General features: G+C 51.8%; 1 protein-coding gene and 1 pseudogene across 2 annotated transcripts; both read left to right on the top strand.

Annotated features, from left to right (window-relative positions):
- The first annotated feature begins 268 nt into the window (after positions 1 to 268).
- On the top strand, positions 269 to 15,668 carry LOC139826717 (dynein axonemal heavy chain 9-like). 2 transcript variants are annotated; one of them, XM_071803121.1, is made up of 9 exons: positions 277 to 510; positions 4,795 to 4,991; positions 5,645 to 5,803; positions 7,286 to 7,416; positions 9,049 to 9,260; positions 9,454 to 9,687; positions 12,196 to 12,363; positions 14,244 to 14,360; positions 15,085 to 15,668. In XM_071803121.1, exons 1-9 carry the CDS (start codon positions 358 to 360, stop codon positions 15,241 to 15,243), a joined length of 1,530 nt encoding a protein of 509 aa, XP_071659222.1. In that variant the 5' UTR covers positions 277 to 357; the 3' UTR covers positions 15,244 to 15,668. The 2 variants fall into 2 exon arrangements, with proteins under 2 accessions (XP_071659224.1, XP_071659222.1); XM_071803123.1 differs by lacking the exons at positions 14,244 to 14,360; positions 15,085 to 15,668 and adding an exon at positions 13,537 to 13,928 and having other exon boundaries at positions 269 to 510.
- A 232-nt stretch (positions 15,669 to 15,900) lies between these two features.
- The window catches only part of LOC139826693 (dynein axonemal heavy chain 9-like), a 52,399-nt pseudogene continuing 43,164 nt past the window's right edge, over positions 15,901 to 25,135 (top strand).

The following is a 25,135-nucleotide window of genomic DNA, read 5'->3' as shown; positions in this document are numbered from 1 at the left end:
GACCCTCGCGATCCGTGCACACGCTCGGCGAGTCCGTGTCTGGAGTTTCGGGGCTCGCGCGTGGCGTGGGGATGCGGGTTTCGTGGCGGTGTTTTTTTTTTTTTTTGGTGGGGGTTTATTTCGGCGGGGGCGGCGGGGTCGTGGTGGTGTCGTCGTGCCCCCCACCCGCACCTGCCGCCGCCGCCGCCGCCGTATAATTTCACTTCGTGTTCCGGCTCAGACTGCACGGCGAGCACAAACACCCCCCCCCCGCCCGCACCCCAAAGCGCGGTCTCTCCCGCCCTCGCCTTGCCCCCCGCCCCCTCCGGCCCACCCGCGGGAAGGGCCGGAGGGGGTCGGCAACTGCGCGCGCCGCGCATGCGCGCTCTCCCCGCCGCCCGGCAACCGGCCCCCTGCCCCCCGCCAGGTGCCCAACGGTCAGTCGCTCGGAGTCAAGCCCGTCGGGCGGGCGGTCGCGGGGAGGCCAGCGCGGGAGCGTCTTGCCGATCGGCCGAGGAACCCCGCGCGCGGGTAGGCAGGGAGGCAGGCGGGCCGGGACGGGGAGACGGGGACGGGGACGCGGTGTCTCTATGCCTCCCCGGGGGGAGGCAAAGCCGCTGGCGGGGTCGGTTTCTTCTTCAGCCCGCGGCCGGGGCGGGCAGCGGGCCGAGGGACCGAGCGAGCGAGCCACCGAGGAAGAAGCGCGGGAGGCGGCAGCACGGGCAGGTGAGGGGGTTAGGCCTCCGACAGCGGGGCTGAGAAACCGCGGGACGCCCGCGTGCCCCCCCCGCCCCCGTCCACCCCCCCCCGCCGTCCACCCCCGTCCACCCCGGGCACGGAGCCGGCAGGGACGCCCCGGCTTCCCGGGGGGGAGGCGAACTCGCTGGCGGGGGGTGGGGAGGACTTGGACTACTGAATGTATTAACTGAACAAAGCACGGGGTCGTACGTGGCACAAACAGTAAACCCAGAAATGCACATACTATCATGAAGCCTATTTTCTTCCACCAGGCTCCCCCAAATAAGTTACCCCACCAATGGCTAGTAAGTACAGAATTCCACTTCTGTACTGGTACATGTGCAACGCGTTTTATCTCCTCTGCTATTTTCATTATGGCTTCCCCATCGTTATCTCTTTCCAAACAACACTCCGAAGTGTTCAGTTTCCCACAGACGCCCCCCTCTCTTCAGCTAAAAGCCAATCTCACGCTCCCTGATTTTGGTACACTGCAGCTCTGGTCTGAGACAATTGTCTCGCTATGAGATTCGGTGCCTCAGCCGTCTGGTTGCTTATTATTTCAACCACTGCTTGCAACCGAATAATTTGGTTTAGCATATATATAGGGGTACGGGATCCCCAGTTTCCACCCCCCGCAGTGAATCACTCCCTGACAGCCGGGCAGGATGGGGGTCTCGGGCCCGGTCCCACTGCCCTGGGCGCTGAGCAGGCAGCAGCTGCAATAAATGGTGATGGGCAACCAAGCACTGGTGTGGTCTGAGTGGGGTTCCATGGGGCAGGATGGGAGAAAGCCCCACTGTGTTTGCTTTTTCAGGAGAAAAATAAGTGCTAGAAAGCCACTTTGGGGGTGCCCAGGTGGATCCAGTGGTATCCAGACCCCCCCCAGAGGGAGCATCCCCCAGCACCCCCAAGTCCTTCGCAGGGCTGCTCTCAGGCCCTCCATCCCCAGCTTGTGTTGATACCCGTGGTTGCCTGGGGCAGCTGCGTCTCCCAGGCGAGCTGGGTCCCGCCCCGGCCCGCCCCCGGCTCCTCGCAGTGTCCCTTCCCCCGGGCAACGCGGCTCTTCCCCGCAAACACCCGCCGGTGCCGGCCGGATGGAGCAGGCGGTGGAGCCGGTGCCCGGCGCCGAGCGGCTGTGCCGGTGCGCGGCGCGGGGGCTGGGGGTGCCGGCGGAGCGCTGGGAGCGCTGGGCAGGCGGGGAGGCGGCGGGGCCGCTGCTGCGGAGCTTCCTGGCGGGGCCGGCGGGGCCGGCGCTGCTGCTCTGGCGGGGCCCGGCCGGGGAGCTGGAGCTGGGGCCGCCCCCGCCGCCCCCCGCCGCCTGCCGCAAGGGGCTGTTCTTCCTGCGGGCCCCCGGCGCCGGCCCCGGGGAGCTGCTCTGCGGGGACCTGCCCGCCGATGCCCTGCGGCACTTTGCCGCCCTCGTGGAGGAGGTGAGGATGAGGGGCCACGGGGGCAGGCTCAACATGAGGAGAAATTTGTTTGCTGGGAGATGGCAGAGCCTGGCCCAGGCTGCCCAGGGCGGGTGTGGAGTCTCCTTCTCTGAGACATTGAAACCCGCCTGGACCCACCTGTGTGATCTGCTCTGTGACCCTGCGTGAGCAGGGCTTGGGCTGGGGGATCTGCAGAGATCCCTTCAACCTAACCAGGCTGGGATCCTGTGAGGCCTGGGCAGCCCCGGAGGTGCAGAGGGAGCCCTGGCACCCATGAGTACCGGGTGCCCCTCGCACATGGCAGCGGGGAAGGTGTCCCCTCCTACAGACAGGCTCCTTGGCCTCCCTCCCTTCTCTGCTGATGCACTTGTACCCTTAACTCTGCCCTTTGCAGTACCATGGACGGCTTTAGAACTCATATAAACCACCTGAATGCTGATCCACATCAGCTCTGTCTATCAGTGGGGTCCTTGTGGGACTGATGTACCCACAGGTGCTGGAGGGGACATCTGCAGGTCACCTACTCCAAACCCCTGCTCAAGCAGGGCCATCCAGAGCCAGTTGCCCAGGGCCATGTCCAGGTAGCTCTTCATTATCTCTAAGGATGGAGACTTCACAACCTCTTTGAGCAACCTGGGCCAGTGCTCGATTACTCTCATAGTGAAAAAGTGTTTTGTGATGTTCAGGAGCCTCCTGTAGCTCAGTGTCGGGTTATCTCAGGTGGGCTGATGTTTTCTTAAAGAGATCGTCAAGAGGTTCGAGTGCTTTTGCTTTGCTGTGTTATTAGCCTGAACTAGACAATGTTGTTTCGGTTTATTCCTGATGGCTCCTCACCGGGAGAAGTCTCAGGAATGAGGCTGTAATGGGAAAGCAGAGGAGCTGCTGGATTTGAGAAGCTCTGATCATGATGTTTGGTATATTAAGATGGTGACTGATAGATTGGATTCCCAAGAGCAGGCTGCCAGACTGGTTATCCTGGTTTTGTGAGAAAACACATGATTTATACGGGGAGCTTTTGTTTTGATGAGCCCCGTGGTCTTGCGAAGTCTGCACAAACAGTGGTTTTGCATCACGGCTGGCCAATAGCATTGCAAGCACCGTCTGCTATGGGTAGATGGTGGGGTAGGAACACTTTGGCAGATCCTGTTAAATCCTGTTTTCTGAATGCCTTTGGGAGCCGGGATTGTGCGTCCCAGCTGCGTGTTTGCAGGCTTTGCTCTCCCCTGTGCAGACATGCAGTATTTCCGCAGGGAGCAGATTGTGCCTGGTTTTCATCCTATTTTCCTCTCAAGCTTCACTTGAAGGCAAAAGCAGCGGTGGTGCTGGGTCAGGCAGATGGGGTGGGTCTGCGTGAAGGTGAAAAAGGTCTTGAATTTCCTGGGGTTGGGGTCGTGTGTTCCTCTGCCCACACTTTGTCTTTATTCAGTGAGGGGTCACAGCTGGTGACCTTGTCCACTTGTTGCTTCACTCCTGCGGTGCCGAAGGGAACACACCTGCTCTGTGGGCTGGGGCTTCATCCTGAGTCCAGTTATCATTTTAACAGTCAGAAAGAAAATGAACGGCTATCATTTGCCTGGTTACAACATCACTGGCATTAGCAGTCCACATGCTTTAAGTAATAGAGACACATCTTGCTAATAATGCAGCTAAAACTGCTGAAGGTGAACTCGTCAGCACCTGCCCGTGTGTTCCCTGGGGTTGTGCTCCCCCTTCCCACGGCTCCCTGGGCACGAAGGTGGCTGGTCGGGTCTTCTTCGGGTCTACAGAGCCAGCCACAGTTCCAAAGAGTCTTCAGCATCCTGGGACAGCACCATGGAGGTGCTGAGCTGCTTTATTGCGTTTCAATTTTATGTCCATTTGCAGCTATTTTTATGCCTTTAGTCACCTCCCCCCCCTCCCCTACCCCCACCCTGAGTCCAGTAACACAAAGGGCTGTTGTTTGTCACTAGGGACAACCTGGCTTTGTTAGGCTGTTGCCACAGGCTGGTCCCAGTGCAGAGCCAGCCAGGATAGGTGACAGACACGGTGTTGCTGTCACAGCTCAAACAAGCCAAAAGCAGCTCAAATCTGGGCAAACCCCGACCAGCCCCACAACCCCATGCTGCCGGGTCAGTAAAAGTGCTGATAAAGGCAAAGCTCCTGTTTGGTGGGCTGCAGCTGGGACCTGGGGGACCCTCACCACCAGTGTATCCCAGGGGGTACCAGCAGACCTTCCCTTGCAGCACACTGAGCTCAGCCCAGCCCTGGCAGGCTCAAAGGGCAGCCTGACGGCTGTGCCCATGGGCAGGGACATGGGGACCAAGCACCGGGGACAGTTGTGAGGGCAAGGGACAGCAGCCCATGGGGCCATCTCCAGTTGCGGGCTTGAAAGGCTGGGAGAGCCTGGGGATGGGGCTGCTCACTTTGCCTACTGGCTTCCACCCTCCTTGGCTGCTTGGATTTGGGGAAAAGGGTGTTCTGCTGTATAAAGTGGGCCTGTAGAGATGCCCATTCATCATCAGCTGCCTCTATTTCACATGGGAACTGCTTGAGACAGCAATGAATATGGGTCTCCAGGCTTGGCCAAGCACAGACCTCAGAGCCTGGTGGCCCGTCCGTCTCCTGCTGCACTTTTTTCTCCATTGGTCTTCCGTGACTCCCGCTGTAGGTGATCGTGCCCATCCTAACGAACAAGAAGAACCATCAGGGCTGGCCACAAGTGGTGTCACAAGACATCGTGCGTCATGTCCACAACCTCAAAAGTACCATTTTCACAGTTGTTGGCCAAGTAGACGGCAAGACCTTGCTGCCTCTCCCAGCTGGCTCAGAGGGAATTGAGGACATTGATCTGGAAAATGAGAAATCGTGAGTACCACCCCAAAATAACAGGTTCTGGAAGGTCCAGAGAAGCAGATGCGTTTGTACATCAAGTTGTCATCGTGTCTGGGCTGCGTGCGTGCCCCTGTGGAACCCCAGGAGATGTGTGGGTGCAGTGGAATGAATCACTCCTCAGACAGGACGTGGTGCGGGTGGGATTTTGTGAGAAGTTACTGCTTCCAAGGCAGTGGGGTGACCTGTCCTCAGCTTCCCAGCCCACTTGGTGGTGTTTCTTGCTGAATTAAGTGAGTTAATGACTGCAGGGATGTAGAATATTTTGAGGGAGAATGGTATGGGGAGAGAGAATCTTGCTGGATGTGTGAGTCTCCAGGTCAGATCCTGAACCTGAATGGATCTGATGTGACAATGACTGGCTGTGCAGAGAGGTGGCGACTGGCTCTTCATTTCCACCATTCACTTTATGAACAGTGTTGTTGCCCACACTGCTGCAGACATTCAGCCATTTTCTCCAGAGTGTAATTCCTATATTAAACCAGTGACAAAATCTTATGGGGTTTGATTGTTTTGTGGTTTTGAAATGTGAAACCCTGTAAAATCCAGCTGCCCACACGGCCATTGGAAGTAGATCCAACTGAGCAATGCACATCAACAAAGTTAATCACGTACTCTGTTTACTACAGCATGGAACGGATGGATAAATCTCTGGTGTATGCCATGGAGTCGGCCATCATAGACTGGAGCCACCAGATCCAGGAGGCACTGAAGAAAGAGTCTTCAGAGCCTCTCCTGCAAGGCAGCAATCCGAACCCGAAGGTGGAGCTGGAGTTCTGGAAGAACAGGTACCCAGAGCAGCCTGGCCAGTGCACGGTGCCCTGTGGTGCTGGTTTTGTGTAGAGGGAGAGTGCTGGTGGTGGAGCTGCTAATTCCATGAGTTGAGAAGAACAGGCCACTTGGGGTTCATGTAGGCTTCAACTAAGGAAAATTGCTCCCGCACAGAAAATCATCATGATCTGCAAAGTGCCTGGGAGGTCACTGGGCAGCTGGCTGTGTTTTAACTTAGCCCCACCACAGGGGCTACACCTCAAGGGACTTTTTTCAGAAATGCCCTTTACAGGATCCCAGGCTGGTTGGGCTGAAGGGACCTCTGCAGATCCCCCAGTCCAAGCCCTGCTCACGCAGGGTCACAGAGCAGATCACACAGGTGGGTCCAGGCGGGTTCGAATGTCTCAGAGAAGGAGACTCCACACCCGCTCTGGGCACTCTTTCGTCACTGTTCACTAGGAGCCATCCACAGGAGTAATTGCTGATGGACACCTGCTGGGGGCTGTCTGGAAATGGTGCATCTCAGCTGGCTGCTGTTCATCTGTCAGGGCCAGAGGGGCTTTAGATGCTCAGGAGCCTGGGAGTGGTATTTCCTCCTGTCCTTTGAAAACCTTTGTGCTGTACTGGTTCAGGCTGACTCGGGGCAAAGCCCTGCTGGCTGGAGAGCTGTTGCTAATGCCTGCAGAAACACGATGGCTTTTTTTCAGCGATGTTCTGTCAGTAGCAGAGCTGCTGTCATGCTGAACTCAGCACTTTCTGTCCTGTAGGGTTTGTCTGTGCCTCATGCAGCTTTCTCCCATTTCCACAGTCCATGTGTAGCTGGAGGAAGCCCTGAATCAGGCCCAGGGGAAACAGATGATGTTGGGGGACAGCTGATGGCCCAGTGTAGGTGGGTAACATGGCCACCAGCATCCTGGTGTGCATCAAGAACAGTGTGGCCAGCAGGCCCAGGGCAATGACTGTCCCACTGTACTCAGCGCTGGGAAAGCCAAACCTCAAATCAGTTTTGGGCCCCTCAGGCCAAGAAAGACCTTGAGGTAGTGGAGTGAGTTGAGAGAAGGGAATAGAGCTGGTGAGGGGCTGGAGCACAAGTGTGATGGGAGTGGCTGAGGGACCTGGGGGGTTCAGCTGGAGAACAGGAGCTGAGGGGAGACCTTCTGATCTCTGAACTGGCTGAAAGGAGCTTGGAGCCAGGGGGGGTCGGGCTCTGCTCCCCAGGAACAAGCGCCAGGAGCAGAGGAAACGGCCTCAAGTTGCGCCAGGGGAGGCTGAGGTTGGATATTAGGAAACATTTCTTCCCAGAAGGGGTTGTGAAGCATTGGAACAGGCTGCCCAGGGCAGTGGTGGAGTCACCATTCCTGGAGGGGTTGAACAGTCACAGAGATGACATTCTCAGGGACATGGGGCAGTGCCAGGGGTTAGGTTATGGTTGGACTCGATGATCTTGAGGGTCTCTTCCAACCAACTGATTCTGTGATTCTGTGTCTCGGTTGCTGTAGGTGTGATGACCTGGAATGCATTTACAACCAGCTGACAACGAGGAAGGTCAGGAACGTGATGGAGCTGCTGGAGAGAGTTGAGAGCAGCTACATCCCAGCCTTCAAAACCATGCTAATGGATGTTGAGGCAGGTGAGATGCTGGGGCAACTTTACCACAGTGCTGGCTTCTGGCCTTTCTTCATGGCCTGGTGTGACTGATTTCAAGCCAAATCTTTCTAGTTTGTGAATTGAGACTGGGCTGCTTGTGCTTGAGTCTAGGCTTTTGTTTCCAGGCTGGGACAAGCTCCATCGCTGGTCTGTTGAGCCAGACTCTTGCCAAAGTTCAGGGTGAATGGGTTTGGGAATTTATTCTGCTGTAATAAAGTGTTTGCATTACTCTAACAGGACTCACCTCAACTTCCACCAGCTCCTCTGGTGTTATTATGCAGGAACGGGAGTTCAGACTAAGAGGACAGATCTTGTACCTAAGACTGCTTTGTTAGAGCGCTGCTTCTCAGGCTTTGGCCACTGCAGCCCGAATTTCCTTGCTTTGCTTTGCTTAGGGGAGTTGAGCGCAGCCCAAGGAAATATTGCAAATCCCTGTCTGTAGTGAAAAACAGTGTAGTCCTGCTGGTCTGTCCCTGCAGACCAACACAGCTGGACATCCATGTCCAACCCAGCTGCTCTCTGGCACAATGAAACCATCTAGACTGTGTTAGCTGTGCACGTGCTGGCAGAAAACACTGTTCTTCACCACTTCACGTGCAAACATTGAATCTCTTAAGGATCTGTGTCACACTCTGCGTTGTGCAGTTTAAATGGGCTGGAGAAACACCCCTTATATAAGGAGCCAAGGGTTCATTGTTAAACTAATTAATACTTTAAGGGTTTAATCAAAATACAACAAATATTTGGTTTTAATCCGGCTACAGCGATACTAACCCTAATTGGATAATTTGGACTATAATTGTTAATTTCCATTACAGCGCAGTTCAGATTTGTGTGCACCTGCTTTTAAGTCTCTGCCCCTTTCCCTGGCATTGTACTGGTGTGGCTGCTGTTGGTGGATTTGCTGGGAGGGTGATGCTGATAGTGGGAGTCTCTTCTTCCTTGGTCTTGGGCCTTAGGGGTTATTTTTGCATGCATTCAAGCACTTCTGTCACTTCTTGTTGGTCCACAGGTTTAATTGCACAACGATCTGGTTTTATTAATGCTTGCGCTCTGGGGTAATTCTTCAGGGTAAAACCACACAGCTGTACAGAGCTAAGCTAAAGCTTTCGACGAGTCAGACATCAGTTGCTTTACTGTTGACAGGTTTTCTATTACAGTCAGGACTAGTGGGGCCGTCGTCATCTGCCCACTGGACAAGGAGTTGCTTGAGCCAAAACTGAGCTAAAAAGGGCTCAGGCCAAGGCTGTACAGCCTGTCGTGCTGTACAGCAAGGCCATGGCTCACAGCCATGGCAGCACTGTATTTTTGGTGCTGTTGGGCAAATTCCGTGTGACTTTTTAGCAGTTGTGGACTCAGGCTCTCCACGAAGCCCTGTCCCAGCTCCCTGTCCCCTGCCATCACATCAGCTTATTTCTGTTCTGGTTACTGCCGCAGGTGAGTGATGTTCACGAGTGAGTGACCTGCAGCACACAGGTGGCTGAGGGTGCTCAGTGCTTGTCAGGACAGTTTCTTTTCCCAGGCACTTTTCCATGTGGTGAGGCCAGCACCTAGCTGGGAACCCAGCACACCGCAGCTGGGTGGTTCTTACCGCTTCTCACGTCTCTCAACACAGCTTTGACTGAAGCTCAGGACGTTCACCTGCACCTGACACCCCTCAAGCGCCGCTTGGAAGACGTAGAGAGGGTTGAGTTCAGCGAGGTGAAGCCTTTCCTGCTCCCCCTGCTCCACGTGGTGTGTTTGATCTGGGTCACCTCCAAGCACTACAACATGCCCGTGCGGATAGTGGTGCTGCTCCAGGAGATCTGCAACCTTCTCATTGAGCAGGTCTGTGGCTGTGATGCCTGTGTTTGCAGTCCCCTGTGTCCCCTCTCCCCTTCTTCCTATTGTCCTTCCCTGGAAAAGTGATTCTTTAGGCAACATTTAACTTAATAAACAGGTTCAAATGTGTTCAACACAAGAAGTCCTTGTTTTCCATGATGGCAGAAGTGACCTCTCAGGTGTGATTTTGCTCTTCCAGGCCCTGGTGTACCTGTCTCCAGAAGACCTTCTGAAAGGGGACATGGAGGAGAGCCTGGGCAAGGTGCGAATGGTGCTCGGTATCCTGAACATGTTCAAAGAGGCATTTGAGGAGAGAAGGGAAAAACTGCACATGTATTATGAACCAGGCCAAGAAGTGAGGGAGTGGGACTTCAGCTCCACGATGGTGTTTGCGAGGCTGGACACCTTCCTGAAGAGACTGGAGATGGTGGAGGTGAGACTCTGGTCTTGAAAAACATTGCAAACCGTCAGGAGAACTCTGTAGCCAGGAGATCACTTGCTGGCATCTTTCCTTTCTATAGCTTCACCTGATACCAGGGAATGGGGCCACTCTTTTGCTGTTAGGTCTCCTGTTACAGCGAGTCTAAGACTGTGTTTTACTATGTCCTGCTCAGTGCATATGTAAGCTGGTCAGGTTGATAGGTGTGTTTTTTGCTCTCAGGAGTCCCGTTGGACTCCTTGCTCCTGTTGGGGCAAGAAAAGGAGGATTACTGGAGGTGTGGTTTGCACAGCTGTAAATAAAGCAATGTAATCTCCCAGGTCTCCTGGTGCCATCAGAGACAGATTTAGGTTATGGTTGGACTCAATGATCTTAAGGGTCTCTTCCAACTGAAATGGTTCTATGATTCTATGACACCCTAGAGCTGGGTCCTGCCTGTCTTGGAGAGGCCAGATGGCAGGATCCCCTTGGCTGTGCCACGTGGGCCTGGGGAGGAGCAGGGACACGTTCCTCACCAGGTTGTCCCTTCGCATCCTCATAGTCCATCAAACTGGGGTGCTGTGGCTCAGGGGTGTCCCTGTTTGCCAGATCTGTCACCTGAGGCAGGGACATTGGGGTGTCATCCCTGAGCTCCCAGTGTGGCCAAGGGCTCCTTGAGCCACAGGAGATGTTCTGCAGAGAGCAGGTCTGAGTGTGAATGTGGGAGCTCCCTATGCTCTCCTTACCACATGGCTGTGTCTGGAGACCACAGACATACAGACACCATATGTACCTGTTATACAGACACTGTATATACCTCTTATACAGATACTGTATGTACCTCTTGTACAGACCTTGCATGTACCTGTTATCTCTCACGTGGCTAACCACACACATTCATCTGCTCTCCACACACATCCCAAATGAATTTCTTTGTTGATTGTTGCTGCGTTCTCAGTGTGTAGGGTTGGATGGCCAGTGTACAGGTTGCTGGTGTTTGCAGTTTTACTGCTTTAAATGTGCCATATACTTTTATGTGTTCCTTAATTAACTATGTTGAAAACTGTCATGACTGGTGCCTATTTTAAAAGTATTCATAATGATGGTTTCCAGTAGGGTTTGATGTGAAATAAACCAAATTATGCTGGTCAGTGTAGAGAGGAATATAAATAGACACAGGAATAACTGCAGGTTATCATGAGGACAGTGTTGGTGACAGGTTTACTGGGACCCTGTAAAGGCTCTGGGGCACTGACTGCTGGGATTCCGTGGATGCCATGGGCACACTGTGGATATGGGCTGCAGACAAAAGCCAGTGGGGAGGTTTTGAGCTGGGGCACTGTGCGTTTTGACCAGTGTCTGTTTCCTCCTTCCGTGGCTGTCCCACACTCCAGGGACAGTAGAAGCTGCAGTATCTGGAGTCAGAGGGAGAGCCTGCGGAGTGAGCTGTAAAACAATAATTAAAAGCATAGTGCACACCAGCCTGTTAATGAGGAAAACTGCTGCATCTCTCTCCGTCTCAATTTCCCCTCATCACTTCATTTCAAGCAACCTTGCAAGACAAAGCAAGGGACAACTGGTATTTCCACATTATTTTTTTGCCTTACTAGGTATTTGTTCAAGCGGATGTGCTGGTGTGTCGAAGTGAATATGAATGCATATGTGCATTTGTTTTCGAATTTTCATAAAAGCTGCAGTTACACTGGTGCATGGGTAGCCCATGAGCACGTGAAGAGGGAAGGATCCCTTTCCTTTGGTTCGTTGCACTGTTTCATATTACGTGTCTGTGGTAAAACCTGCTGCCCTGCTCGGGTGGCCCCAGGACAAGTGCAAGCAGAGAGTGGCCACCAGTACATTCCTGTGCACATTTCTCCTGGTCCTCTGAGACAATGGATGTTCAACCAGCCCTTACTTGGCCCTACCTAGGGAGACAGATGAGGTGGGATGGCAGCAGAGCTGCCCAGTGCTGCCACCACCACTGGGGGAGCGGGACATTTTCCCAAGAGGTGACACTGCCAGGCTGCAGAGGATGGGAAGGGAAGGGAAGGACCCGTGTGCCACCTCAGCAGAGAGGGCCAGCGGGGCAGGTGCTGCAACACCCACTTGGACACGTGGAGGTTTGACTGCGCAGGAGCTTTGGACAGTTTGGGTACCTGTAAATATTAGAAATCTGTCCTTGGTTAATACCTATAAAATTGGGATTCTTAGCTATGCTGGATGACATAGAAGAGTCTCATATCCTGCTTTGGATCTGTCCTTTAAATACACTTAAAAGCGATTTTACAGTTGTCATGGTATTTCTAGTGGCTGCAGCAGGTCTCACTGGGCAGGGACGTGTTATGAGCAGCCACTGATGCTCAGGACAGGCAGATCAGGCTCCCCCCTTCCCATCCCTGCCACCCAGCCTGAGCACCAGCGCTGTGCTTGGGAAGGTCCCTCAGCAAGTGCAACTCTGTCGTGACAACTGTTGTCATCTTCTTTTGTCAACATCATGACCTGTGTCTCCCTCCGTTGACTTTGAAGGATCTCCTGGCAACTTCCTTGGACTTGATGAAGCTGGAGAAAATTGAATTCAGTGGGATTAAAGGGAAGACCCTGGGCCAGCAGGTCCTGGACATGTATGAGGAATTCCAGGAGGCATACAAGGTGTTTTCAGAGCGAACCTCTGACTGTCTTGACCTGACCAACACGGTAGGTGGGACCAGTTTGCGGGAACATCAGGAACATGTGCATGTTTCCAAAGCAGCAGTTTCCTGCTATCTTCTTCCCAGCTCTTTCCTCCTTTCATTATGATCTGATCTGGTACTGGAGGGAACAGGGAGCCGCTGGCCTTTCCTGCAGAGATTTGGGACTTCTTGCACGTCTATATCTAACATATCTTGCTAGATCAGCACCTTAGATCAGTGCAGCTGGGAAACTGGGATTTCCATGAGTTATGCACAAGCTTTTGCTGTACATGGTGCTTGCTGAGGTATAAGAGCTATACCAACACCCACATCTCTTTGCTTTCCTGCTCTTGGTATTTACCATGTTTCCCCAAAAATAAGACCTACCCCAAAAACAAGCTATAGCATGATTTTTCAGGATGCTTGAAATATGAACCCTATTCAAAAAATTAGCCCTAGTTACAGTTCCTAAAAAAGTCAATTTAAATAGGGTCCAGGCAGCTATACATGTAAAAAAGTAAGCATCTTTTGCAGCAAAAATTAATATAAGACTCTGTCTTAGTTTTGGAAAAACAAGGTAGTTTGCCTGATGAGGGCCAACTCAGATCATCTCTGGGATGTGTTCGCTCCTGCCTAGATGAACACATGGCATCTGGGGCTCTCAGAATTCAAGGATGCTCTATTTTATTATCAGTAGTGCTTTAATTAAAGGAATATTCCCAGCCCTCTGGGACCTGCCTGGTGTGGGGATGGGTGGCTCGTGCTTTGCTTCCTGCAGCTCCCAGTACATCTCTGCAGGGGGTGGCACGTCCCCAGTGTTTCTTGCTGGAAAGCTGCTTGCTCCATAGCACCCCTCCTTCAGCAGGGCAGGCACAGAGGAGAGGTGACAGTGGCTCTGCAGGAGGTGGCTTGGGTTTGGTGACCCCATGGCCATTTGTGTGACTCTGAGTCATGTTTGTTCTTTCAGTGCTCTAGTTTTGCACCCTCTGCCACTGCTGGAGCCGTTTTTTTTAGCTAAAACATGGCATCTGGATCTGCTGGAGCTCAGCAGTAGCAATAGTAAAAGCTATTTCCTTGCACTTTGTCCTTTGGAAAAGAGACACATGACCTCATTTTTAGTGGTTTTGTCCAAGCTAGAACAGAAGGACTGTCACGGACTGTCAAGTTCAGTCTTTGATTTGGACTCTTTTACGTGTAGGAAAACAAATATAGATGTTACTCTTGAAGTTCAAAGGATTTATTACAATTGAAGCAAGAAAAGCAGTGCAAGAAGATGACGGAAATTACAGAAACCCAGTACTGTTGAGTTTGAAAAGGACCTCTGGAGATCACCCAGTCCACCTTCCCTGCTCAAAGCAGGCTCAGCTAGAGCAGGACTGTGACTGGTCAGGTGAAATATCTCCAAGATTACCTATGTCCAAGTGTGGAGACTCCACAGCCTCTCTGGGCAACCTGTGCGAGTGTTTTGAAACTGCCTCACTCACAACCAGCTCACCATGGAACCACAGGCTTGTTTTGACTTGAAAGTAGGTTGGATTTGGGACTCAGCAGGTGCATCCGTGGGTTTTCTGGATGATGGTGTGGTCTTCAGGCCAAGTGGTGGGGGAGAGGGTGTGGAAATAGTCCATCTTGCCTGTAGGCTGAAGATAGTGCCATGTGGGCTGTGGAAAGCCCTCAGGACCAAAGGGTCCCTCCCAGAGAAAGGGCCAACATCTCAGCCATGGGACAGCACAGAAATGTTCTCAAGCTTCGTGAGGACTTTGCCACGTTGCGATGGCTGAAGATTGGCCAGAGGAGTGGCTTAGTTCACGGTGAATAAGAGAGGGCATCTCTGGATCGAGGAGTTACAGGTACCTTCCTAGTGCCATCTTGCAGCCTCACAGCTTGTGTTTTGCCTTTGTGCAGGACTTTGAGCAGGATGCCTTTGGTTTCCAGCAGAAAGTAGAAGACATGGACCGTCGGCTGGGCACCATTTTCATCCAGGCTTTTGATGACGCCTCCAACTTGGACCACGCCTTCAAGGTTTGTTTATCGCTCCCTTGCTCTTCCCTAAAAGGGAAATCAGGGCACCCGGCTCGGTGAGAATCACGCTGAGGAGACCAGGCAGTGCTGGAGCCACAGGCACATGGGGCTGGTGTTTGCTGGTGGGACAGTGGGACTTGTAGCTTTTGGGCTGCTCTTGGTTTGGGATGCTCAGGCTGGTGGGTCCCTCACAAAGCTTTTGGATGCCAGGAGATATATTTGTGTCTCTCTCTGCAAGTTGGGGGAAATCATGCTTTTTCTAGGATTTCCTGGTGAGAATTGATATTGTTAGTATCAATTTGTTAATATTATTAATACATGGATCTGTTTCAGTTTTGGAAACAGGTTTTCTAGAAACAAAGCTGGTTTATTTATCAATTAATCTATCTTGCAGAAATAATAAATGGTATTTTTTTAAAAAAATCAATATAAGCATTTGTAGAAAAGCCTTTAGCAAGTGACAGTGTTTATCTTTGTAAGTTTTTTGAAAAAAATAGAAAATCTTGAAGCATTTGAAGAACAACAGTTGGAATGTGGTCCAACCCCAGAGAAAGTCTGAGAGGCCCCGTAACAAAGGGAGCAAATTTCCTTTTTCCAAAGTGCCCATCGGTGCGGACAGTATTGAAGCCTCTGGGCTGGGGAGGAAGGTCCCAGCTGATCTCTCTGCAGGAGTCGGGGTTGGAAATTTTTCCCCTCTTCTTTTCCTGCGTGTTCACCCCAACAGCTGCTGGACATGTTCGGGAGCCTTTTGGAGCGACCGGTAGTCGCTGCAGATGCTGCTGGCAAATACTCCGTCCTCATCAGCATGTTCAGCAGGGCCCTGGACCACGCCAGGCTGATCTACTCCCGGCACATCCAGGCAGAGCTGAAGCTCGGTAGGTAGAACGTGCTGAGTAAAATGGGTTTTGCAGGGAGTTTGATTGAGATTAATTTGGGGGGGAAATGATTTATTTTTCTAAGGAACCCAAAACTTTACAAATTGCAGATGTTTTCAGCCTCTGTAGCTCCTAGTGGCAATGGAAATGCCTGGGAAAGCTCTGTTCTTAGTATTAAAGCAAATAATTGGTTAGGAGTAAAAATACCCTTTTTCAAATGTGTATGCATGATATGTGACTGGGAATGGAGACACATGCTGAGCTTTTCTCCCAGCGAGGCTGTGACAGGAGGTTTCTCTGCACATTTGTGTGCTGCCTCCAACACCCCATGGGACCTGCAAACCCACTCATGTGCTCCTCAGAATGAATTTATTTTGTTTCCCTTACAATGCTTAAAATGCAAAGTATGCGAGTGGGACTTTGTAACCAAGGGTTTAATCAGCCTTTTCCAAGTTTATTATTCCCCGTGACTGTTGGCACAGGGGGGAATGGGTGGATTTCTATCAGATTATGAGGATTCAAGTGTGTCATTTTGAACAATAACCTATTTACTTGCCTCAGAAAGATCATACTGGAACGAGACAAGTCCTGGACTGGAGAGAATCATGGAGAGAATCATTTGCTGTGAATTTGTGGTTATTGTTCTGTGGCTGTTAGATAAGACGGACAGAAGTAACTCCTGGTCAGAAATCCCTATGTCAGTGTTTGTGAGGGGCGGGGAATGTGTCCCAGGCAAGGGACACCTCACATCAGCTCAGGTTTGGACATAGTCTGGGCTTCTCGTTCGATCTCAGCTCCTTATTCAAGATCCAGAGGCACTTGCCTTGGTCACAGACCTACATCAGTGTGGCAGATGTTGGATTTAAGGAAGGAAGCTGGGAAATCAGAGCAGTTTTCTGCAAATGAGGTTCTGTTGTTGCATCTTTGGGGTTACAAGTGCAGCGTTCAGTCAAATGCTGTTCCAATGTGCCCTCCCCAGGATCCCCCCTGTGCACAAGAACATGCCGCCGGTGGCTGGAGCGCTGCGCTGGGCGCAGGAGCTGCGAGCGCGAATCCAGGTGCCGTTTGATCACTTCAGGCACATCCCACATCTGTGCGTGTCTGTTCCAGCTAAGCTGCTTTATGACCACCTTGCTATCTTCTCTGTAATCAATCTGATTTTCTTTCTGTGGTGAACATTATCCCATGGTTATAGCTGAAATAATTCTTAGTCAAAGAGGTGTGAAGTGGTCGCACTGGTGCTTTTCAGCTTCCTTGTGATCATTATTTTTTTTAAGAAACTCATTAACTGGATTTGTTTTGAAGCGATTAAGAGGCACAGTGGGCTATTCAGCTTTCAGACATGGTTCCCGGGTTGCAATTGAAAGAGGTATCAGAACCTTTCCTGCTGCAATCCCACTCAGCATGTTCTCCAGGACCTCCTCAGCTGCAAGTCCTGGTTCTGGCATCATCCAAACTGTGAATAGCAGAGAAGTGCTGGGCTGGACTCAGCTGAGATGGATCGATGGAGCTGGGTTTGCATGTTGGGGAGCAGACGAGCATTTTGTTGGGCAGAAGAAAACTTTCTCAGCGTTAAACAAAGGAGCCATCTCCCAAGATCAAGGAAAGAAACCAATGCTGGTATATTTATCACCCAAATGCTTGTTATAACGGATGGTGTCAGGGAAGTATGGCCTCATACTCACAGCTGGCACCACATGAGACAACATTTAAGAGCTCTGTAAGCAAGGCAGTGTTGGACTTATGACAACTGAGGGTGTTCTAGGGACTGCACCTGGTAGCTCACAGGAATGGCTTCACGTGTGCTGGTCAGGATTCTGTGTAAATGGATCCACTTTTTTAATGTACTTGACCAAAATAACTTGACCGTCACTGTACCATGTTTGTAACCTTCTCTCGCTGTATCTTGCCATTAAGTGTCTTTAAGTGCACAGTTATTCTGCAGCAGCAAAGACATTGGTGCAATGAAACAAACTCTTGGGCTGTTCCCAGCACAGAGCCCAGGTTATCATGTCTGATTTGAACCCAAATGGCAAATTTTTGTCCACCATGAAGGACCCAGATCTGCATTTCACACTGATTTTCTGTCCTCTGTTTAGAGTAGTTAATAACATGCTCTGCAACGGTGGTGACATGATGCTGTTGAAAGGGAAAAAGGATTAAAAAGGAGAAACAAAAGTGGTTTTGCTGGGATTTACTTGGATTTGCTCAGAGGACTTGTTTACTTCCAGCAGGTTTCTCAGCACTTGCCCAGCGGTGACTGCTCAGGCGCTCCTTTTTTCCAGCTTTTGGTTAAGTTAATTCAAGTTTTGTCAATATGTCCTCCAAAATCAACAACCATCTTGAGGAAAACTTGGATATTGTAGATGAAACAGTGGGGAAAAGACAGCATGATAAGAATTCCTCTGGCCTGCTGTTCCCTGGGCTGTACAGCCCTGGCAGCGTGGCCAGGGCTCTGCCTCCCGCACTCTGGGACACCTTTGCTCTTCGGTTTGAGGGGCATGAATTGGGCACCGCCAAGAGCTTCATCTGCCGGGAGCCACACTCTGCTTCTTTCTGTGCCTCTTTGACCTCAGAAAGTGGTGGCTGGTGAGCAGAGGTTGCCCTGCTCTGTGCAAACACCGGAGCATTGAGTATGTTACGGAGACCAGTGTTCCTCCAGCAGCTCTGGGCCCTTGTTCTTCCCCCAGGACGTGGTTCTCATTTGCCAGTTGCCATGCAAACACCCGCAAAAGGGCGCACTGGGGCTTGGAGAGCTTTTGTGCAGTGAAATGGTTTTGGGCGATATGGTGGGGTTGGAATGTAAGATCCCCAGCCAGGCTCTGCCTGCAAGGTGGTGGGTGGTTTTGGGAAGGGGTAAATAGAGACTGCAGCCTCACAGGGCTAAATGTAACGCTGAGCTTGTCTGTTGTGCCACCAGCTGCTTGGACTCTGCTGAAGGAAGAAGGGTGATAGAGAAGTATGAAGAAATGATCCAGCTGCTCGACAGGTAAGTGGTGGCTCAGGCATGACTGTAACTATATGAAAAAAAGCCAAACCTTATAGAATCATAGAATTGTTTTGGTTGGAAGAGACCCTCATGTCCATCCATTAACACAACCCTGGCACTGCCCCGTGTCCCTGAGAACCTCGTCTCCACGTCTGTCCACCCCTCCAGGGATGGTGACTCCACCACTGCCCTCGCAGCCTGTTCCAATGCCCGACAGCCCTTTGGGGAAGAAATGTTTCCTAATATCCAGTCTGAACCTCCCCTGGTGCAACTTGAGGCCATTTCCTTCTCCTTCTCTAAACCACCTTTCAGCACATTTGCAAGCCCAGGGCCTGAGAATGTCTCTTTCTAAGCCAGAAGGAATTTTGTGATGAGAGAGGAGGAGGAATCCTTTGCTACACACCACAGTCTTTCTGTGATATCTTGAAATGAGAAGTTTGCATGGGAGGGACAGGGGCTGTGCAGCCCAGCAGAAATGTTGGAACGAGATTCTTTTGGATGTAGGAGATGCTGTGGTAGAAAACCTGAGCTGACCAGAAGTCTCAATCCACTTGTGCCCATTCACAGTGTACTTACCGTGGCTGTAATGTGTGTATTCCACAAGTGGGAGTGGGATTCGTTGCACCTCACTTAATATCTTAATGTTTGATGCTAAAACTGAACTGATTGCTCTGAGCTTTTGAATGTTTGTCCCCAAATTTGAATCCTCTGCTAAGAATGGTACTTGGGGGATCTTTGTTTTCCTGACTTGATGCTGTCACTGGTTTTCAGGTGTTTGTCTTTGAAGCCAAGATCTTTATGGAGGTGGTGTGGGTGGGTTTTAAATATTCCTTGATGTTCTTCAGCCCTCAGAAGTGGACTTGGCTTTTATTTGGTTCTATGTCTTGGTGTGCGGGCTTGGCAGCTACGTGGTGGATGTTTTAATTTGTTTGTTTGTTTTTCGGCAGGTATCAGGAGAAGCTCTATGCAGACTGGTCCCAGACAGTCTCTGAAAAATCACAGTACAACCTTACTCAACCGCTTATCCGGCGAGATCCAGAAACCAACCTGATCACAGTTAATTTTGATCCCCAGGTAAGAACTAGCTTTCCTGTCTGCTGGAGGGCACGTCTCCAAGCTGTGCCCCACCGTGCATGGCAAGTCTGGTGGGATCGCTACTAGATCTGTTCTGCTGAGGTCCCTGGAGCATCTGTTACGGGTGACATGAATTAACCATCCCCTTTGTGGGCTCTGTCTCCTGGTAAAATATCAGGATTACAGTTTAAGCAGCGCAGATTGTAATTAAAGCCAGAAAGTCTGTGAGTAGCCAGATGTTAACTGGTGTCAACATCTCCAGAGCAGGTTGGTTTGACGCTGGTGTGGGGAGCGTAGGAGCATCATCCTACAGACGTGGGTTCGTGTTATGTTTACCTGAAATCTGAGCTTCCTGAAAGGGTATAAAAATCCCAGGAAAGGTTTGTTTTGTTACTTCAGTGTTGTGGCTGTTGGATTTCCTTAATTGTGGTGCAGGAGGCTTCCAGTAGGTCTCTGTTCCCTAGGGCTGCCCTCTCCAGCACAGGGAGGCCTGACCATCCCCCTGCCCAAAGCAGAGGCAGGGTCCAAGCCAGCAGAGTGCAGAGGTGGATTCAAAGGTTCTGGGGCCTGATGAGAGCTGGGGCCTCTCAAATGTGAAATGCCATTTGCTGCGGAGGTGCTGAATCTCAGGGGCCTGGGAAAACATCAAACACTTCCCCCTTTCCCTGGGACTTGCTGCTGTTAGAGAAAAGTGTTGAGGTTCCAGAGCTCATTCCAGCTTGGCTCTCAGACAAAGGATTTGTCCAGCTCCTTGGAATCTCCTTGCTAAGGTGGGAAGCAAATGGCCCCAGGGGATGTTTTCCACCCTTCACCCTGGTGCCAGGGTTTGGAGCCTGTGACGTGCTGAGCATGTTCTCAGCTCCAGTCTCTGAGTGCTTCTGCGCTGCTCTCAGCTTTCCATACTGAGGACTGCCTCATGTCCTCAGGTGCCTGCTTAGCAGCCCCTTCATGCCCTTCAGAGCAGATAGGAGCACCTCATTTTGCCTAAAGGGAGGATGTATTTGCAACCCTTCAACATTAAAGAATCTTCCAGAGCTCACCTTCCATGGAGGAGAGGGAAAGAGGGTAAGACATCCTTGACACCATGGTGGGGATGTCTCAGACATTCCAGTGCATAAAAGGGAGGGGAGTTTGGTTCTATCTCACTTGGCCTCCTGCTCCCTCAGTCCCCTGCTTTTCCCTTCCTCCCATCCCATCCTCTTCCATCCACCTCCTCAAACTGCTCCCTTCACCCTTCTGCGCTCCGTCTTTCTTTCCTCTTCTTGTCATTGTGGACATAGTCACTTTAGTATTGTAGATACTCCTCACCCCTGCCATTGCCCATACAATATACTGAATTTCTGTCACCCAGCCAAAATGTGCAGTTTCAGGAGCATTTTCCCTCTCACAAGCCACTAAACTGAGCAAAGATTTTTTTTTTTTGTCTTAGAAGTGATATATTGCGTTGGAAGACCTTGCTGCTCCGTTTGTTGCAGGGACTCACTTCTACTTGGGTTTATAGTTTAATAACCCACTCAATCCCGTTCCATCACAACTCAAAGATGCTTTTGGTTGTGCCTCCTCCTGCAGGCACAGTATTGCTGAAAGACTGTATTGATGAGGATAGCTGAGAAGACCAGAGATCATCATGGCTTTTAGAGGCTGCACAGGGTTTGCTGGCTGGGTAGTTAACAGAGCTATATGTCTTTGATTGGGAAGCAAATCAGAGGCAAAGATCAATGGGAGGGAGATGGTCTGGACTAGGAGGTGTCCAGGCCCTTCTCAGAGCGTACTGCTTTGTGAATAAAACAGCAGGAACCCCCTAAGATCCCCAGAATTGACGGGAGGGTGTCTACCAGGTGAATGGGGAGGATTGTCTCGCATTCAGCTCTCTGCCTTGTTTCTGCAGCTGGTGTCGGTGCTGAGGGAGCTGAGCTACCTGTCTGGCAGCCGGCTGGGAGCCATCCCACCCACGGCAGCAGAAATCTATTCCTCCAAGGAGTCATACCGGCAGCTGGCGGCCAGCTTGGAGCTGATGGTGAACAGATACAACAAGGTCCTGAAGACAGTCCTGGAGGTCGAATACCCTCTCATACAGGAGCAGCTGTGGGATATTAACTTGAAGCTGAAGAAGGCAGAAGAAACACTCAACTGGAAGATGGAGGGTGAGCTAGCTCTGTGTTAGGGCAAAAGAGGCCGTACAGGATTTCACAGAATCCCAGACTGGTGAGGGCTGAAGAGACCTCTGGAGATCTCCCAGTCCAACCCCCCTGCTCACGCAGGGTCACAGAGCAGATCACACAGGTGGGTCCAGGCGGGTTTCAATGTCTCACAGAAGGAGACTCCACACCCGCTCTGGGCAGCCTGGGCCAGGCTCTGGCACCTCCCAGCAAACAAGTTTCTGCTCATGTTCAGATGGAGCCTCCTGTGTTTCAGTCTGTGCCTGTTGCCCCTCACCCTGGTGCTGGGCACCACTGAACAGAGTCTGGTCCATCCTCTGACAGCCACCCTGAGATATTGATCCCATTGATCAGATCCCTCTCAGCTTCTCTTCTCCAGCTCAACAGCCCCAGCTCTCTCAGCCTTTCCTCAGAAGAAAAATGCTCTAGACCCCTCAGCATCTTGGTAGCCACCGCTGGGCTCTCCCCAGTAATTCCTTGTCCTTCTTAAACTGGGGTGCCCAGAACTGGACACACCACTCAGATGGGGCCTCACGAGTGCAGAGCAGAGGGGGAGGATTCACCTCCCTCGACCTGCTGGCCACACTCCTACTCACGCAGCCCAGGTACCATCAACCTTCTTGGCCACAGGGCACATTGCTCATGGTTAACCTGCTCACTTGGGTCTCATCAGATTCCTCCCATGTCCCCAGCCTCCATCACCTGGTTCCCAGTGACAGTTCACAGCAGGGCAGGGGACTCTCCAGCAGAGCCAGCACTGGGGAGACAAAGGGCAGCCCCCAGCCTGCCTGCTCCTTCCCATCTTACCTTGATCTGCTTGGGCTGGGGACAGGATCCTGATCCCTTCAGCTTCCCTCTGGGCTTTTGGGGAAGAGAGGCTGCCCTGTAAGCAGTGATGCTGGGGAAACGGCAAGATTGGGGTTTGTGAGAGCTGGCAAGGCTGGGGTTGAAGAGTCTGCTCCCTGCCCGTGCCAGCCCAAGTGACCCACTGTGTGGTCATGTCCCTGTGTCCCCAAGGCACTGCTTTCTCCCTGAGTTGTGCAGGGACTGGGACCCCTTGGCCCAGCCATCTGGCTTGGGACAGACTTCTCCCGGTGGGGGCCAGGGCCACCTCGTTATCCTTTCCAGCCAGATGAAATACTGTGGTTAGTGGTGAGGTTTGTGCACCGTGACTTTGGGATGATTTAACCAGTGTTCTTGCTTGATCAGTTTTAACTGCAAAGCAGAATGGAGGAAGACAATTTGTTTCCTCTTGGTGAAAGCAAACTGCTCGCTGTTGGAATATATATTTCTGTCATCAGGCTTGTGGTATGAACAGGAACAAGTGTCCTCCCTTGGGAACTTGCAAAGCAGAATTCCTCATGCTGAAAAACTCTTTCTCCATTGCACACCAAAGATGAAGGGACTTTCCTGCAGATGAAGTTCCCTGAATCTAAATGCAGCCCTCGCTGGTACCTTGGGCTGTCACAGCCTGTGTTTGTGGGGCTGTGGGTCCCTGCTCTAGTGACAGTGGCAGGAACACTCAGCCTGTTGTCCTTGTTCTCTCTCTGGTAGCAGATTAAATCTGGGTACGGGAAAGGGGGAAGTGTCAGACGTCCCCACGGTGCTGGTGCTCCTGGCAGAAAACAGAGGCTGCAGCTGTACCATGGATTGTTGGGGTAGGAGGGAGCTAGAAGTGACTCTTTTGGTTGAGGTGGTAAGTCTCTTGTGTTAATGATGGGTGAGAAATACATGAAACCGTGGGGGAAAAGTCTTATGGAGAGTGCACAAGAGCTTGGCCATGCAGCTCTGAAAAAAAGTAGTCAATCATCTCATTTTTTACCAGGTGTCTGGGATCACATCTCCATGGTGATGGATGATGTCCATGACCTCGAGCAGAGGATACAGAAAGCCAAAAACAATGTTGAGGAGATCCAGACCATCGTGGGATCGTGGGCGTCGCCCATATTTGTGAGAAGAGATTGTAAAAGAGAATCGCTGCTGAGCCTGGAGGACTGTCAGGACCGCCTGGAACGGCGTTACAGCCTTGTCCGAGAGTCAGGGCAGAGGATTCATCTGCTGGTGAAGGTGAGGGGGGACCTTCTCCAGGGGTTTGTTGACTCTTCATAGGCTCTGGGTGTCTCTCCGCTCTGGTGAAAATGTCCAGAGCTGCTTCACCTTAAAATTAACTCCCTTAACTCGTTTGAAAAACTTACCTGTTGTTGATTAAGGAATACTTTGATGGGTGAGCTGGTACAGCTGAGTGTGCGGGGCTGCTGACCAGGCACCGAGTTTGGAGCAGGAGCGGGAGCCGATGCAGCCCAGTCTGGCTCCCAGTCCTGGTTCTTGTGAAGCCACTAGAGGGGAGTCGTGCATCAGGCTTTGGGATCCTGCTCAGAGGAAAAACTCCTCCGAAATATTCACCTTAAAATGGAGAGGCAGCTGGCTGTGGCTGACCTTTCTGCTTTAGGCTTGTTGTTCCTCTGTGGGAGCAGGAGGTGACGCTGTCAGTCCAGGGAGAAGCTGAGTAACAAGAAAAAAGCTGCTGTCTGAACCCTGGGTTTTTTCCAGTGGCTTTGCCAGAGCTGAGAGTCCTCTTTGCAGAGCAGGAGAAAGCCCAAATCTCTGCGCCTCACCTGCCCAGAGGTTTTAGCGTGTCAGGGACAGCACCTTGGCTGGAAGGCAGATGGATTTTAGGTCCAGCCCACTCCTGAGGGTCACCATCTGGCTTTGGACTCTGGAGAGACTGGGCTGACCCTCTCTGGGACACTGAGCCCTTGTTGCTCACCTTACTTCACTGTCTGCACTCAGCCTTGGGCTTCTGACCCACTTCTGTACCCTCTGAACCCACGGCGAGGATTTTACTATGCCCACGTTGTCCTGCTGCTACAGCTGTGACAGGCTCAACCACCTCCAGCTACACCCAAAAGATGGGAACACTTCCTAAATTGACCGGAGAGAACATGGGGCTGTAGCCAAGGCAGAAGGGCTGGCACCGCTGCTCTGGTGGCTCACAGGGCAGGACCAACTGCAAAGCAGCATGAAGGTCCTGGGGAGGGAAAGGCACCGTGGCCCAAAATAGGATGTCCCCATGCCTCTGTCCTGCTGTGCTGGTCAAACCTGGAGGAACAGCAGCAAAGGGGCCAAGAGCTGGTCTGCTGTGTTTCCCTTGGGTGTTCAGGTCTTCTTTTGAGCAGGTGAGTCTTGAGGCTGCTGAGAGAAGAGCACAGAGAGTTTGGGTACGTGCACCCACAAGCACAGGCAGGACAGTGAGATGCTGGCTTGCATTGCCCTTTTGCACCAGGATGAGGCCTCTGGAGTAAAGGTTCAGTAGAACACCAGTGACAAGGGGGCATTGTCAAATACAAGGGCATGGGACGGTGAAGAGGGGGTGGTGCTTTCAAATGGGCATTCCCATAGTGTTCAGTCCTGTGAAGTTCCCCTTTCTCTTGTGTCAGCAAAATGTGGAGGTGAGTCTGCAAGGCACCAGAGCCCTGGCTTGCTCTGTTAACAGTTTAATCACTCAGCGTTGATGTGTAAAGTTGGGGAGCAGCAACTCTGGGTTGACTCAAGCCCAATTGGCAATGCCACTCTATCTTGAGGAGGCTGAGGCCAGACCTTCTTGCTCTCTGCAACTGTCTGAAAGGAGGTTGGAGCATGGAGGGGGTTGGTCTCTTCTCCCAAGTAGTAAGAGATAGG

The sequence above is a fragment of the Patagioenas fasciata genome, unplaced genomic scaffold (genome assembly GCF_037038585.1).
Source record: "Patagioenas fasciata isolate bPatFas1 unplaced genomic scaffold, bPatFas1.hap1 Unplaced_1, whole genome shotgun sequence".
Taxonomy (NCBI): domain Eukaryota; kingdom Metazoa; phylum Chordata; class Aves; order Columbiformes; family Columbidae; genus Patagioenas; species Patagioenas fasciata.
Note: the sequence above shows the minus strand (reverse complement) of the source record. Positions and strands in the feature narration are given on the sequence as shown.

Coding starts and splice junctions, on each gene's coding strand:
- LOC139826717 (XM_071803121.1), top strand. CDS start 358: ATGCGCGCTCTCCCCGCCGCCCGGCAACCGGCCCCCTGCCCCCCGCCA. Junction 9,261..9,453: donor GCAACCTTCTCATTGAGCAG/GTCTGTGGCTGT, acceptor TTGCTCTTCCAG/GCCCTGGTGTACCTGTCTCC. Junction 9,688..12,195: donor AGAGACTGGAGATGGTGGAG/GTGAGACTCTGG, acceptor TTGACTTTGAAG/GATCTCCTGGCAACTTCCTT.